The sequence below is a fragment of the Pelobates fuscus genome, chromosome 6 (genome assembly GCF_036172605.1).
Source record: "Pelobates fuscus isolate aPelFus1 chromosome 6, aPelFus1.pri, whole genome shotgun sequence".
In the NCBI taxonomy this organism is placed as follows: domain Eukaryota; kingdom Metazoa; phylum Chordata; class Amphibia; order Anura; family Pelobatidae; genus Pelobates; species Pelobates fuscus.
The window spans coordinates 184,562,821-184,578,640 of NC_086322.1; the positions used below are offsets into that span (position 1 = coordinate 184,562,821).

The following is a 15,820-nucleotide window of genomic DNA, read 5'->3' on the forward strand; positions in this document are numbered from 1 at the left end:
CGTTTGGATGTTTAGGCAGGGATAGAGCCTGCAAATGACTCCCGGTGAACATGCTGTGCTGTAACACTGCATTTAGCATTGATAATTTCCTCTTTAGCTGATATTATTGTTTTTTTCTTGGAATTGTGTTTGATGAAGGAACCATAACTCCTGTATGCACATATGCTCCTTCCGACCATCTTTTCTACCCTGATGTTCTAAAAGTTAAAAATAATAAGATGTAAATCAAATTTACTTTAATGCATACTCTAGCAGAAATGCATGGGCTTTTAAATTAGTTTGTATAATCATTAAGTTATAGTACTAAACAAGTTATATGATATAATTAGGTGATATTATTAGGCCATTAATTTACATAAATGTAATTAGTTATGTCCCACTCTCTGGCTAATCCCCACAGTAATATATTCCCAATAAACATCCTAAACAGGCACGTATCATCAAATGGTTGATGATAACGAAATATCGATATGTAGATCCCTACCTATATACAGGTCTGACTCTCCAGTATCTGTTGTCTAGTTTTAAAGGACCAGAACATGTTTCATAGTTTGCTAACACTGTAACCGAACATGGACTATAAGTATCCATCAAAAGAGGAACACCAGGGAGCAAAGTTGGTGCAGAGGGACAGAACCTTGAAATCAGGATTGTCCAGCCAAAGTTGGGAGGCATGCTAAATACACAATGGGTGTTATGTGTTCCAAGTGTTATGTGCTGAAAAATGGTTTTAAGTACTAAAGGTAGGGTAGCCACCATGGAAATTGCTTGCACCGGTTTTCAGATCAGACAGTTTTTAAACAAAAACTTCCATTTTATCTATTATCCATTTTATCTAGTGAAATTTTTTTGCCGTTAGTAAATGGTTATATGTACAAGACAAAATTATAATTTGGCAATTCATCTTTATTTTTTCCCATTTACCTGTTTAGGTTGCTCTACAATTTCCAAGTACGGTCCATCTACTGTTAAGAAAGAAAACAAGGACAAGAGACAAAATGAAGCAATATAGAAAGCAATATTAGCAATAATTATTTGTAGTAGCTTAAACAGGATAATAAAACATAAAATCTACTTCTGCACAGAAACGGCTCAGATTAAATAGTTTATTTAGATAAACCAATTATTTAATAGACTGAATGTCTGCATAATTCAGCGGGTGCCTGCACTGGAACAACATGTCCCATGATGCTTTCAGGGCCGGCGCGTTCATAAGGCGCACAGACGGCCGCCTCAGGGCGCACCGGCCCAGGGTGCTGTCCTGTCGGTCACTTTTCGTAGCGTGGCCGAGCGCCAGCAACCCTTCCAGCCTGCCTTTATTCTGCAGTACCGCGGACTGTGTGGAGGGGGCGGGGATATGAACACGTCATATCTCTGCTATCCCTGTAGAACACAGCGCGGCTGGCGTCCAGCAGGGGCGGAGCTACCGCCGGCCTCTTTCTCACCGGCATCGGAGGATTTCCTCCCAAGAAGACTGGAGTGCGAGAGTAGAAGAAAGCAGGAGGAGGCAGGCTGGGAAGGGCCAGCTCCTCCAACTCCCAACTACCTCAGGTAGCACTCTGGATCCCAGGTAAGCCACCCTCCTGTACCCACAAGGTAGGAAACAGGAGGGTGGCTAGAAAAGTGTATATTTTGACCAGCATGTGTGTGTCTGTTTGTCTGTGTGTGTGTGTGTCTGTATGTCTCTGTGTGTATCTGTATGTCTGTCAATATGTATATGTGTGTCTGAATGTCTGTGTGTCAGTGTGTGTATATATCTGTATATCTGTCAGTGTGTCTGTATGTCAGTGTGTGTTTATCTGTATGTCTGTCAGTGTTATCTGTGTGTCTGCATTTGTATATGTGTGTCTATCTATCTGAATGTGTATCAGTTTGTGTATATTTGTATCTGCATGTGTGTCAGTTTGTGTATCTTCGTGTATGTGTATCACAGAGTGTGTGTGGCAGTGTATGTGCATATATGCATACATCTCAGCATTCAAACGCCAACACTACACACAAATACACCCCTGCATGCAAACTTCAACACTACATACACACACCCACATTCAAATGCCAACACTACATACAAACACACCTCTGTATTAGACACCAATATTATATATTAACACACCCCTGCATTCAAAAAACAACACTACACATAAATGCATGCTTGTATTCAAACGCAAACACTACATATAAAAACACGCCTGCATTCACACAAACATACTCCATACAAAACCATACTTTCAAACACACTAATACTGCTCAGTGCTAAATACAATCCTGCAAGCATGGGGGATCGGTAGAGCACCAGCTTTCAAAGCATTGTTGAAGTTGCACGACAGAGAGGATCTATCTTTTAGCCATACTGTGTACATACACAGACAGTCATACAGAGACATACAGTCTGTATGGCTCTGTATGACTGTCTGTGTATGTCTCTGTATGGCTGTCTGCGTATGACTGTCTGTCTGTATCACTGTGTATGTATGTCTTTATATGCCTATCTGTATGTCTCTTTATGTCTGCGTATGTATGTCTCTGTATCACTGTGTATATATGTCTCTATATGCCTATCTGTATGTCTCTTTATGTCTGTGTCTGTATGAATGCATGTCTGTGTTTGTATTAGGGATCGACTGATTATCAGTCTGGCAGATATTATCGGCTGATATTCTGTATTTTCAGCAATATCGGTATCAGCTAATAAAGATACCGATATTGCCGATAGTGCAGCTGCTGGGAAGGGAAGTAAGAGTGTGCTGCGGGGCCCCCAGGGAATGCCATATCCTCCCCTTCCTGGCCAGGTAAGAAGCAGGGAGGGGGGACTAAAACAAAATGTAAAAAAATAATTATTTGTGCATATATGTATTTTTGCCTGTATGTATGTCTATATGGGAGAAAGGTAGATAGGGGCTGGGGGGAGACATAGAGATAGATAGGGCTGGGGGGAAGAAAGACACAAAGGGGCTGGCGGTGAAGTAAGAAATACATAAGATGGGTTGTAAGAGACACACTAAAGGGGGGTGTAAGGCACAAAGGGGCGAAAGGGGTAAAACATTCAAGAAAGGGGACGAAACACTAATGGGTGTAAGAAATTCAAAAGGAGGGCTACGAGACACAGAAGTGAAGATGCATTTTTTTGGATGGGTAGTCAAAAATCCTGGATGCTCTGCAATAAAATTGAAAGTGAAAGCAGAGGCCTTTGGGTGAGATCACAGAAGTTGCAGATCCACAACAACATGTGAGCTAGCTAGGTGCTAGCTAGTATTGATCTATAATATATGTGACTTTTCAATTAATCTTAACTTGCTGACATAATTATTATCTAGGTGACATTTACATAAAGAATGTGGGGGTTTTGCACAACTTTATCAGACCTGTGCATCAGAAAACACATCTCCCAGACATTCTAACTTACTTTTAATTTGTGACATGGCAATTATAATTTTATCACATGACAGGAGGCTTCGTATTTTGCATAACTTTCTTTACTTTATGCCTCCAGCAGCACAAGTCAATCAGAAAACTTTAAACCAATCAGTAACCAGCATCACATCTATATATAAAGCCCTGACAGTCACATGATTTCCTCTTTCTTTGCTGCTTCCAGCCAAGGCACAGGTCAGAGTATTAAGCTCTCAACTGTTTTATATATATAATGCAAATTTATTTTGTGGTCTCTTTAAATTGTTTTGGCATTGTACCTTTTAATTTCCCCCCTGTCTGGGGCCCCCCTCTTTCATCTGCCTCCTCTACTTCTCTCTGCTGTACCCATCCTTCTCCCTGGACTGTAAGGTGTTTTTTTTTTTTTTTTCCCCACTGTTTTTTCCCCTGCTGGGATCTGTTGCTGTCTGCCTGCTTGCCTGTTTGTCCCTCGCGATTCGCGGCATTTTACCGCGATCGCGCGGGACCACCAGGCTTCTCCAAGAGTCCCAGGGTACCGAGGGGTGGGTAGGGAGGCGCGAGGGGGTACCGACCGATACCGTCGGACCGCAATCGCGGGCCGCGATTGCGGACTACGCGGCAATTTTGCGCGCGAACGGCGGCCATCTTGGATCTCGCGATACCGCGAGATCCTCGGCGGCCATCTTAGTTTCGCCAGTTCGTGATTCCCACGAACTGGCACATAGTTTTTCTGCTTCTATAAATGTTTTATGTGCCATTAAGAGTTACCTGAATAAATTGGTCCTACCCACAGGACACCTCACCTAGTTTTAAAGGTGAAGTGTCAAAATGCTGGACATTGTCGGAAATAAAGTTTTGCCACATAATATAGGTGTAAAAACTAAACACACTCCCCACATCAGGCTTAACACACTTCTCACTGCAGTTAACCCCTGCAACTCTGTGCTAAAGGGCCACTGCAGATAACTTACCATTAGGATTGTATTGCACCAACCAGGAACAACTCCCATCAGGCTAAGCACACTTCTCACTGCAGTTAACCCCTGCAACTCTGTGCTAAATGGCCACTGCAGGTAACTTACCATTGGGATTGTATTACACCAAGCCAGGAACAACTCCCATCAGGCTTAACACACTTCTAACTGCAGTTAACCCCTGCAACTCTGTGCTAAAGGGCCACTGCAGATGACTTACCATTAGAATTGTATTGCACCAAACCAGGAACAACTCCCATCAGGCTAAGCACACTTCTCACTGCAGTTAACCCCTGCAACTCTGTGCTAAAGGGCCACTGCAAGTAACTTACCATTGGGATTGTATTGCACCAAACCAGGAACAACTCCCATCAGGCTCAGGCTGCACTGCCCAATCGGGTGAACACTCACAGAAGGCAATGAGGATTGGTACAAACCACTGAAGAACTACCCAGAAATCATTAAAAACAAACAAACAACAACAACAAAAAATCTGGCATTATCCGAAATGACAATTTTGTTTTACAAAGGGTGACCACCACGCCCAATCTAGGGCTTATAACGAAGTACGCACAATCCACAATGGCAAAATTTCCACAAAATTCCATACACAAGGGTGAAAGCGTACTGAGGTCTTCGATACCTCCCATTACCGGGCTTACGTCCCGACCATTACCGGGCTCCGTCCCGACCATTACCGGGCTCCGTCCCGACCATTACCGGGCTCCGTCCCGACCATTACCGGGCTCCGTCCCGACCATTACCGGGCTCCGTCCCGACCATTACCGGGCTCCGGCCCAACATTTAAGACCGTTCACCCCGGTCGATAAGAGGGTGACCCCTCTTCAGACCACTAGTCAAATTCCTAGTGGTACTGATTACATGATACCTGGGTGTCCCCCAGTTGTACGTGGAAGCCACTGTGTAGCTACATACGCACTGACGTATACTCTGTCTCCCCACAGACGGGAAGAATCATACTACCTTTGTGTCAGACACTCCACAAGGCCCCCATCAGGGGACGAGGAACCATTATCTCCACTGTCCTTAGAAATCATAGACGAATGGAGGGCAGAGGACTCGCCCTCGGAGTAGGAGGACTGGTAAGACATACCTCAGGAAGTCAGAGAACCCAGCCTAGACACGGAATGGCTAGGGACATATAGATATTGAGGTCTAATCCCCACGCCCTAGGACGGGCTGATAACCACGGAGTACGGTCTGTTACACAATGGATACAGGTATGTCGACAGCACCAAGAAGGAGAGCTCACAGTGCTGCCAAAGCTCCACAGTACTATATCCAATAAGGGTGACCCATTGGATAATTTGGAGACTACCGTACCCCCATACGGGCTTACGTCCCGACATTTCTGACCGTTCATCCCGGTCTTATTGAGGGCGACCCCCTCCTCAGGCCACTCCAGGAAATCTCTAAGTGGTATTGATGGAAACAGTTCTGGGTGAACCCCAGCTGTAGGTGGAGACCCACTAGTGACAATAAGTGTATTACCATACCTGACACCTGTCTCGGTACCCCACAGACCGGAAGAGGGTCCCAACAAGACCAGGGCACACTACAGGCATGTGTGCCGACACCTCTATGTTTCAATTGGAGGACCCGTACGCCCTTCCCTTAACCGAGAAGGAGAACCCACTATACCGCCAAATTCCACAATTCTAGGACATATAAGGATGAACCATTGGATTATACATAGGGAGACTTTCACGTCTCCCATACCCGGGTACGTCCCGGTCCTACGGAGAGTGTCCTCATGCTCAGACAACTGCCCAGATCCTGCGAAAGTGGTACCAATTAATCAAAATGCTGGGTGACCCCGGTTATACACAGAGGCACACTGAGTGACAATAAGCGTACTGTTATACGATCCTGACTCCACAAACCGAAAGGGTGTGAACCAACAGGTCGGATTTCCCTCAATTCACCGAACAATTTCCAAATGAAGAAGCCCTCTCCAGGGGGCTGACTAACAAGTCGGGCATCCTACCACCTAAGCACCATGGGAATGACCCAACGCGACTTCCCCAATGGGGAAAGAGAAAACCACGACTTAGCGGAACCGTCTCTCAGAACATCCTACACATTGAACATCTCAGACTCCATCATCAGGGGACGAGGACTCCATCCCCCCCCCCCCTTCTCTGGAGATCATAAGAGAAGGGAGAGTCTCCATCGGAAGAGGAAAAGTGACAGAATCCGCCTGGCAAGAAAAGTTTCCTTTGGCACACTGGAAAACCTTGGTTGACTCGCGTACCACCAGACACCCAGGATCATCCGAAAGGGGTTTGCCGAAGCACCGGGCACACCTTGCCAACCTCCGGCTTCGTGGGAAAAGAAGTATGAAACAAGCTCAGGATGGAATGCCCATGTCATCTAGGAACGTACAAGATAGTCCTCAACAGGGAGCTCGGTGTCACTACAGGGATATCTATGCCCCGATCAGACCGAGGTCCACGTAAAAGTAGTAAAGAAGAAGACAGGAGACTCTCACCTAATCATCAACATAAGCCAACCCAATGGCTTTGGGACGTACTGACATCTCAAGAAGGAAGGTATACACCTGTTAGGAGACCTGCTCCTCCAAAGGGTTTTGCAAGGTAAGATTTTAAAGGACACTTACCTATTGGCTCACATAGTACCTCAAGAAGTTTTGGAAGCTGGTCAGGACGCACTGAAGAGCAAAGGGTATCCGCTGTAGCATACCTAGTCAACTTGCTGACCCTTGCAAGCCCAATTCCTAACTGCGTATACAAACGAGATTTATTGTTACAGTTTCTGGAATTGTTGGGATTCATAATGAACAGAGCGGAGTCAGTTCGATTCCAGCTCCGAGTAACTACGTACCTCTACTTCGGAATAGATTCCACCTTGGACGGATTGCACTTTTTCCACATCAGCGATAGCGATTTTTCGTAAGGAAATGCGACGGATATGGCGGAAAGGCTCCATAGTACCTTGACTATTTCCCATGACCACTTCACGGACAGGCCAGACATCGACTGAAAGCTCGCTGCCTGAGATCCGGGCACACCTATGAAATTGGGATCAGAATGGCAAGGACTTCGATAGTACTCGTTACAGAGGTAAAGGAGCTAAGCGTGACACCTAGAATGATTTGTCTTTAATTGGGATCATCCTCTGCTTCTTCAGTTCTAACTTGCCTTCGGGCAGATCAAAAGGGAGAACATCATCATCGATTGTTAATGCAGGAGCGGCTAGAGTTGGTGAATTGGTATCCTTCAAGGGAGACTGGTATGTCAAGGGACTATCGCAACCAACTGGAGTCATGGGACTCATGGACAACAGGTATTCCCCGAAATAACTTATCCACATGGAACACTTGGAAGTCACTGGGGTATGGAAAGGGACTACGGTCTTTTTTACTACCCCTATCTACCTCGATGTTGAATCTTGCTCATAATTTTCACGACGGGCCGATCGGCACGATCCGACCGCTCCATTAACGGGTTCCGCTCCGTTAGTTCGACAGCGCATAGTACGATTCACGACACTCCGGTCGATCAAGAACCTTTTCATAGGTCGATTTTCCACGGGGTAACATACGGCCCAGAACCATGAGTTAAAGTATCACTGTTGTGAGACTTTGATTGGGGTTTTCGGAACTAGTCTGATAACACGAACCTATCCCTCCGTCAACCGTCAGTCATAATCACGTTACGTTAGATTTTTTCGTCGGGTATCAGATACTCTGGAGGTCGACGTAAATGGTTTTTCGGTATCACCAGAAGGGAGGACCTCTACGATGTTTCGTAGAACTAATCCCTTTCGCGTCCGCATTTTACCCGGTTCCCGGCGGTCTCCCAGTCTTTGTGCAGTTATAGCGGTGTTTGGTTATATGGAGATCCCGACACCACTTAGATTGATACAGTAAGACATCTGCGGGATTTATAACAACCATACAAGCCAGTTTCCATGAACACTCTGTCTGGATGGGTTCACTGGTGGTTATCGTTAACGGGAGTGGAGACGTGCTTTAGGTACTCATTCGGTACGAGGCACGGCCGCTTCTCAGGCCTTCAGGGGGGCCTCTATAATTTTTACGGGCGGCGAATTGGACGCGGCGAGACAACTTCCGTATATTTTCGTCAACCACACACGCATCCTTTTCGCTCATACCACAGCTTTAAAAATGCAAAATACGAAGCCTCCTGTCATGTGATAAAATTGTAGATTATGCTAACGTAGTGTACCTATAATCTTAATTTTAATAATGACAGGAGGCGAGTATTTTCCCTCCCTGTTTCCCTCCCTATACTCTGGGAAATTCTATTTTCTGGTTGTCATCTTCAGTCTAATTATAAGATTTTGGATATTTCAGTATATTTATGGGATGCTTATTTGGTTGACGGGTGTTTCAGCCGTGGCGATTATCAAAGTATTCTACGGTTGTTTAATGTTTTAGTATATTAACGTAATATAAATATAGATACATATAATACTGGATTTAATGTGGACATCAGTTGGGTTCCATCACCTTTCACGTATTTCTGTTCTTTTCAGAGTAACCATCATAAAGATAAAGATCAAGATAAAGCTGGAAGGTTTCAAGCCTCGTTACAAGTTATGTTCTACATGTTACTCAGGACTGTTATTTGAATTCCCTGACGTTATAATGGACTGTTTTCGCATCAAAGAAAGAGGAAATTATGTGACTGTCAGGGCTTTATATATAGATGTGATGCTGGTTACTGATTGGTTTCAAGTTTTCTGATTGACTTGTGCTGCTGGAGGCATAAAGTAAAGAAAGTTATGCAAAATACTCGCCTCCTGTCATTATTAAAATTAAGATTATAGGTACACTACGTTAGCATAATCTACAATTTTCGAAAAGAAAAGGGTTTCATACTTTTTAAGATTGTTTAAATAAATATACAGCATGTTAAATACAGACAGCACTTTATTGCCAGGGTCAAACAACTGCAAAATATTTAAGTAGAATTCATGTTTTGATGGAAAAATTAAATAAGATACATTATATGTCGAAACACAAATAACATGAAGCTGTGGGAGGCAGTGTTGTAAAATGCAGGTAAAGAAATGACTGTCAAAGAAGCATAATTTACATTACTCACTCTTGGATAGCAAATGCTCAATGATCACTAAAGGACACTACTATGTTTAGTTTTTTTTGTACATGATCAATATGCTCCTGTCACAAACCAGGAGGTAGCGATGCCTACTTCCTCTATGCAGTAAAGCTGGCTACAATTTATTTCCTGCTCGGTGTGAAAAAAAACCCTACCAGATGAAGGAATATCTTTGCAGATTATGATGTTAAAAGCATGGCTGAAGACAGTAAAAACATAATTATGCTAAAGTAAAGTAAAGTTGCCTGAATACTTTATGAATACATTTTAATGTACATAGGGACTGTTTTCAAAATAAAATAAAACAAACTTGCAAGCTACAACATAGACTGAGCTTCTAAGTGCAGACTTAGATGGCCCCACACTATCAATGCAGCATTATAAATAATGCATTAAAATGTAAAAATAAATAAATAATAGATACTCAGCTTTTAAGTTTCTGCATTTACAGAATACTCCCAGACTTCACAGCATCTACAGCAGGGCTGTCCAACCTGTAGCCCCCCAGATGCTGCTGAACTACAACTCCCATGATTCCCTGGCTATCTGTTTCATTGAAAGAATCATGGGAGTTGTAGTTCGGCAACATAAGGGGGTCGCAGGTTGGACAGGCTTGATCTACAGAGAGCTTAGTCCAGACCAGGAAGTTTTTTCAGTGGAAATGAGTATATCTCATAAAGTTGTGTCCAGCAGGGGATCATATATTATATAGTAAATACTCTACAGCAATTATATTCATCCAATAGGATGAATAAAACTGCTACCTGAGCTTATAGCAGCTGTCATGGTATATGCAAATTGCTAAAGATATAAGTAACTGTACTGGGACCATAACCTATTTAATGCCCTATTTAAAATTATATGAATCTTTTTATGATGCCCGAAGTATCCCATAGCAAGTGTGATGGAAAAATTGCTTACTGCTTTGCATTGGAGACTCGGCCAGTAACATTTGGTCTGGAAACATTCTATAATATGGATCCATCATCTGCAACAGTAAAAGTAGAGTTTCAGCGCATATTTTATTTTACATACTATCTGTATTATGGACTGTTAAGTTAAATCTCTTCATAAGGTATACTGCATTCTATACAGAAATACTGAAAATCTGATCCCATCATCCACTGCCTGCTGACAGTTACCCATGTACAAAAAGTGAAAAAATAGTAAGTTAGCTGTGTAATCTTTAATCTTATTTTTTAATTTAGAGAAAGCCAAGAGATCATCATTCACAATGTCTACTGCTGCCTGATTAACATTCTCAGTGACCTATAATACTACAAGAAGCCATCTTCTGAATGTTATTAGATTTGTTGATTATACTTGGGTGTAAAAGGGACAAGTAATATGAGGCCATTTTGCAGGTCCTGGTAAACCCTATTGTGCAAATATTTTTCTTTAGAGTTGACCATATTCCAAGATTATAAGGCTTCAGAAAAAATGTTTAAAAAAATACAGTGGTTCCATGTACATGACGTTGTGACGCCATTGGGGTAACAACCAAGGAAGTCAAAATATGAAATACTAAGAATCATTTTTTTTATTTTATTAATACCAGGTTTAACAAGGTTTGGAGATGGAGGTTTTATTTATTGTAGATATATAAATATTGTTGCCCAACATATTGTACCATTTTATAAGAAATGTGTGGAAATCTTTCTAGGATACTAAAAAGACCATAAAAATATATGATTTACATAAGAGTAAATATAGCTACCTGGCTGTACCTGAATATGTAATATATGACCATATGGCAATATATAGCTAAATTCGTATACTTCTTAAAATCATGTTAGACGTAACAATTTCTCTTTAAAGGCACCCAAAAAAATAGTGAATGTTGTACTCACCGGGTCTTCAAGTTCAAACATATTTTTTGCCATCTGCCACCTGCAAAACAAATGGGCAGATTATAAGAATTAAAAGAGATTAGTGTAAAACATAGGAATGATAAAACACTACAACCACTTACTACATAAATAATTAAAATGCAGGACATTTATTTAATACTTTTTAGAGAATAAATATGTCATAGTTTTTTGTAATATGTTGACATTTCTGTCATTTTGACACGTGAGTAGGATTACTATAGATCTCTTCTTCCTGCAATTGAACACTTTATATCAGACATATTTTCACTATTATCTCTTTCTCTCTTTACACACGGATCCTGAAAACCGTCTTCATTTGACCCATAGAGAGAATATTCCTCCACAAAAGCCGTTGGTGCCCCATCAGGCCCAACTTGACACTTTGCTTTGGCACTACTTATTCTTTGGACCTTGTTTATTTTAGTCGTACCATAGCCAGCATTGAAGACATATGCCCATCGGGTGTTCCTAAGTGCATTGGCCACCCGATGGGCCCCAACAGTGTGTGGGACCCAGTGCAGATGCACCAGCGGCAGTTCTGTCGCTACAGATTGGGAATGCGCCCCATTACTGCCGGGGCCACGACAACCATCATGTTTTTCACCACCTGATGGCTGCCCTGATCCTGCTTATGTCTGATGTACAACACTGGCAAAAGTTAAACACAGTTTTTGGTTGCTAATGATTTTTTAACAGCAGCGGAATTACAGGCAGAATATGAATAAGACATTTTGAGCATGCGATCCTGTTTAAAATAAATACACAATAGTGGCTAAACTTCACCAAACGCAAACAAGTGTAGGATTGTGATTGTGTCCAGTGTTTAAGTGTTGAATAAACTCCAGTTGGAAAACTAAATGTGTGTGTAGCTACAATAACACATTACATGGATTAATCCATTTCTGACAATCCTAAAATGCAGTAAATAAATAAGTGGTTTTCTGGGGCACTATGGGGGCCAATGTTACTCATTAATAAATATAAAAGGCCCAGGAGAATGGTCACATGAGCTATAGTAGGTATGTGGAGAAAGAACAAAGGCCATTTACCGTTCCTCTCCTGTTTTCCAGGGGTTCCAGGTACCCCACAGGTCTGTATGATCTTATCATATCTATTTTTTGTAAGTTTCTTTTTTAAAAGATGCAAACCGCTTTTTAAGTGTTACTCTTTGCAACTCTGTACTTCCTGGTGCATTGCTTTACATCGATGTATCTTAAATTACCACAAGTTTACAGGCTTTACACTGAGAAATCAGTTATATTAGATCTGTCAAGTTATATGCGAAAGTCATTTTTTTCTCTTATGCATTTTTTTTGCACACTAGTAAATCAAGCAGATATTGTCCATCCATATTTTGTAATTTACAAAACATAAGTTTGCAGTTTCTTAAAGGAATATAGTGTTAATTTTTTTTTTAACTTTTAAGCACGTGAAGTAAGTTATAAATATCTGTAACGTGACTCAGAGACAACTTCCTAAGATGTAATTTCATTTTCTTAGTTTTAATTGCATTAAGAAAACAAAAGTGTCAAACATATGTCAAATCGAAAGTTCTGAAATGATGACACAAAGCCGATTGATGTTAAATATATATTAGGCGTAAAGTCACATGCCACCTTACATTTTAAGAAACAGAAAACAGGCACTTTTGGTTTAAGATGTATCAATAGATTTGCTCGGAGCTATTCTATAATGATTTAGACTTCTTGACCTCACAGCCATTTATGTATATAGTTGTAAATATCCCTTAAAGTTTTATGAAAGTAACACTCGGCACCAGAACAACTTCATTGAAATAAAGTTGTGATGGTGCCAGGAGGTCCCTGGGACTGGCTTATATTAAGGAGTTAAAGCATTCTTGAACAGTTTAACCCCCAAAGTCTTTGTTCCAGTGCTGAATCTCTCTGTCTCTCTGTCCTTCCATTTTCTAAAAATCTTTGAATCGGTAGACTCTTGCACAATGAGGTATGGCCCTGCTGATTGGCTGAGAGCGGTCAGTTGACGATCTCAGCCAATCATTGAATACCGATTCATAAAAATGTTTTGAAAATAAATCTAAATCTCTTTTTTTCAAGCCAGTTTTCATTTCAATTAAGTTGTTATGGTTATGATACACTTGTAACTAGACAAAAAATAGTACACATACTAGAATATATAAATTTCACATTTGACTATATCACCAAAAGAATAAATTGTGTGTAAACAAAACAAAAAGAAAAGAAAATAATCTTAAAAAGTGGGGGAGATTTATCTAAGTGTCTAAAATGTGGTGCACAAATCTAAAAAGGAATTAGTCACCAATACAATGTGTCGGCTGTGACCTGTGGTAAGTGGGCTGTTCTAAAAAAATGTAGGTGACTTACTTACGAATTACATTTTTGCAACTAAAATAAAATTTAGAACAAGAACACTATCTTATTTGCACATACTGATTTCTAAACACATTTATTATAGTTTAAAACACATTACTATGAATATTGTTGCTGTGGAGCTCTGGTATACCAATAGTATTAAGCTCCTAGAAAAGAGAGACGTTAGGACAGAAAAGGGGGACCGAGGGATGAGACCAAAATAGGGGCTGTGCCTCCTAAATAGGGACACGATTTCTATTCACCACCATTCACTCTTTAGTCAAAGGCAAAGGATGTGGTTCTGAATGGCCAGGTTTAACTCAGAGGTTGGACCTTCTCAATGCAAAGGAGGTACCACGACCCCAGGTAAGTTGTCAAACCATTTTTAAATGTTGTAGTGCTTATGATGCTTGGAGTGTTCCCTTAAAGAGAAAGTACAACATCCAGACCACTTAATCTCAACGAAGTGGTCTGGATGTCATGTCCCTGTGGTTATAACCCTGCAACTGCAAACATTGATTAAATTGCAGAGTTAAATTAACGCTATAGTGTCCGGGATACAAATTTGTATTCCTGACACTGTAGTTCTAAAATAATGGTTTATGTCCCTGGTCTCCCTGACCTCCAGTTAAAAAGGGGAGTTTATCCCCAGCACACACAGGCCATAGGAAAGCATTTAGAGGCTATCACGCATTCGTGACAAACTGTGCCAATCAGCATCACCTTATAGAGATGCATTGACTCAATGCATCTCTATGGGGAAAGTTCAGCGTTTCCATGCAGAGTGTGGAGACGCTGAACCTCAGTGCTGCACACTGTGAAGTACTGACCCAGCAAGCACCTCTTGTGGCTGTCTAAGTGACAGCCACTAGATGTGTTCTCAGGCAGTAGGAACAATATAGACATTATAACAACTACATTAAGTTGTGGTTGTTCTGGTGACTACAGCGTACCTTTAAGGTGTCTTTAGTGGCTGTCACTGCATTTCTACTAATGGTGAGCAGGTCACTATAGTGCTCGGAATGTTTGCATTCCTAATGTTGTCTTGTTAAAGTGAAGCCGCCTGTTTTCAACTAATAAGCTGTCCAGTCCACGATAATGCTTTCTATTGCACTTTTCCATGCCTAGAATACTATTCTTACACATATCTGAAGCCATTTATTTTAGTGTCTCATCCAGGAAAACTGATGACTTGCAACATAAGCTACATATTGTAACACAGCACTCTGCCTCTTTTCAAAGAAAGACTTTGACAGAACATGAGTTTGCATGCACAAGCACGCCCTTCCTGGCCATGGATTTATAGACATAAAAAAAAAAAAAAAAAGGAAATGCATCTATATTTTTCATTTCAAGACAGATAATTTGCATAAAATCACTGAAAACTATTTTGTTAAAGTGACTCTGCCACTTCTGAGTATGTCATAAAGATATAATCTTTATGAAATACTGCTCCTGACTGCGTAGGAATGTAACTGACTGTGCTGGATTTTCATTGACATTCCAAACCAATCTAAACCGAGGTACTACCTTGTTTGACGAAGCAAAACGGTTGGCAAAAGGATAAGCTCTTCTGTAAATTTTTCTCCAATAATAGCAGCTATCACAGGTTACGGCTGAGGGATTCAGGCATTTTCTCATTCGTCGCTCCAGTGGGATCCTCCATAGACCTCATGGTGTACTCCATTTAGGCACTGATGCGGGCATTGGTAGATAAAGCAGTCAGAAATTAAGAGCGTGTGCCTGAAGAAGATGGTGGCTGCCACGAGCGACATCTTCAGGAAAGTATACCTACCTTCCACTTTACCCCATGGCCAACAGGCCCTAGGCAGAGGTGTCAACTTTGGGGGACTTTGCAAAATATGCAAGACCCCAAAAGTGTCATATGTCTCCTTTATGATGTCCTCTGTGAGGAGGAGAGATGAGCAGCACTGAGGGAACCTCAGCATTGGATATGGGTAAGTATAACATTTATTTATATTATTTTATATGGCAAAATGGGGCTACCTGTTTTTAAACAGGGACACTAGTGTTAGGAATACAGATTTGTAATTCTAACACTTTAGTGTTCCTTTAATTGTGAATATTTACATATTTCCTAAAAA

At 41.4% G+C, this 15,820-nt stretch overlaps 1 protein-coding gene across 1 annotated transcript in view; it reads right to left on the reverse strand.

The window, feature by feature from the left end:
• NFKB1 (nuclear factor kappa B subunit 1) overlaps positions 1-15,820 on the reverse strand; it is a 114,001-nt gene that overhangs the window by 79,378 nt on the left and 18,803 nt on the right. The window contains exons 2-4 of the mRNA XM_063458562.1: positions 11,344-11,383; positions 10,415-10,481; positions 925-965 (exon numbers count right to left, since the gene is read on the reverse strand). Coding sequence (XP_063314632.1) covers positions 925-965; positions 10,415-10,481; positions 11,344-11,376 — 141 coding nt within the window. The 5' untranslated portion in view covers positions 11,377-11,383. The remainder of the gene's footprint in view (positions 1-924; positions 966-10,414; positions 10,482-11,343; positions 11,384-15,820) is intronic.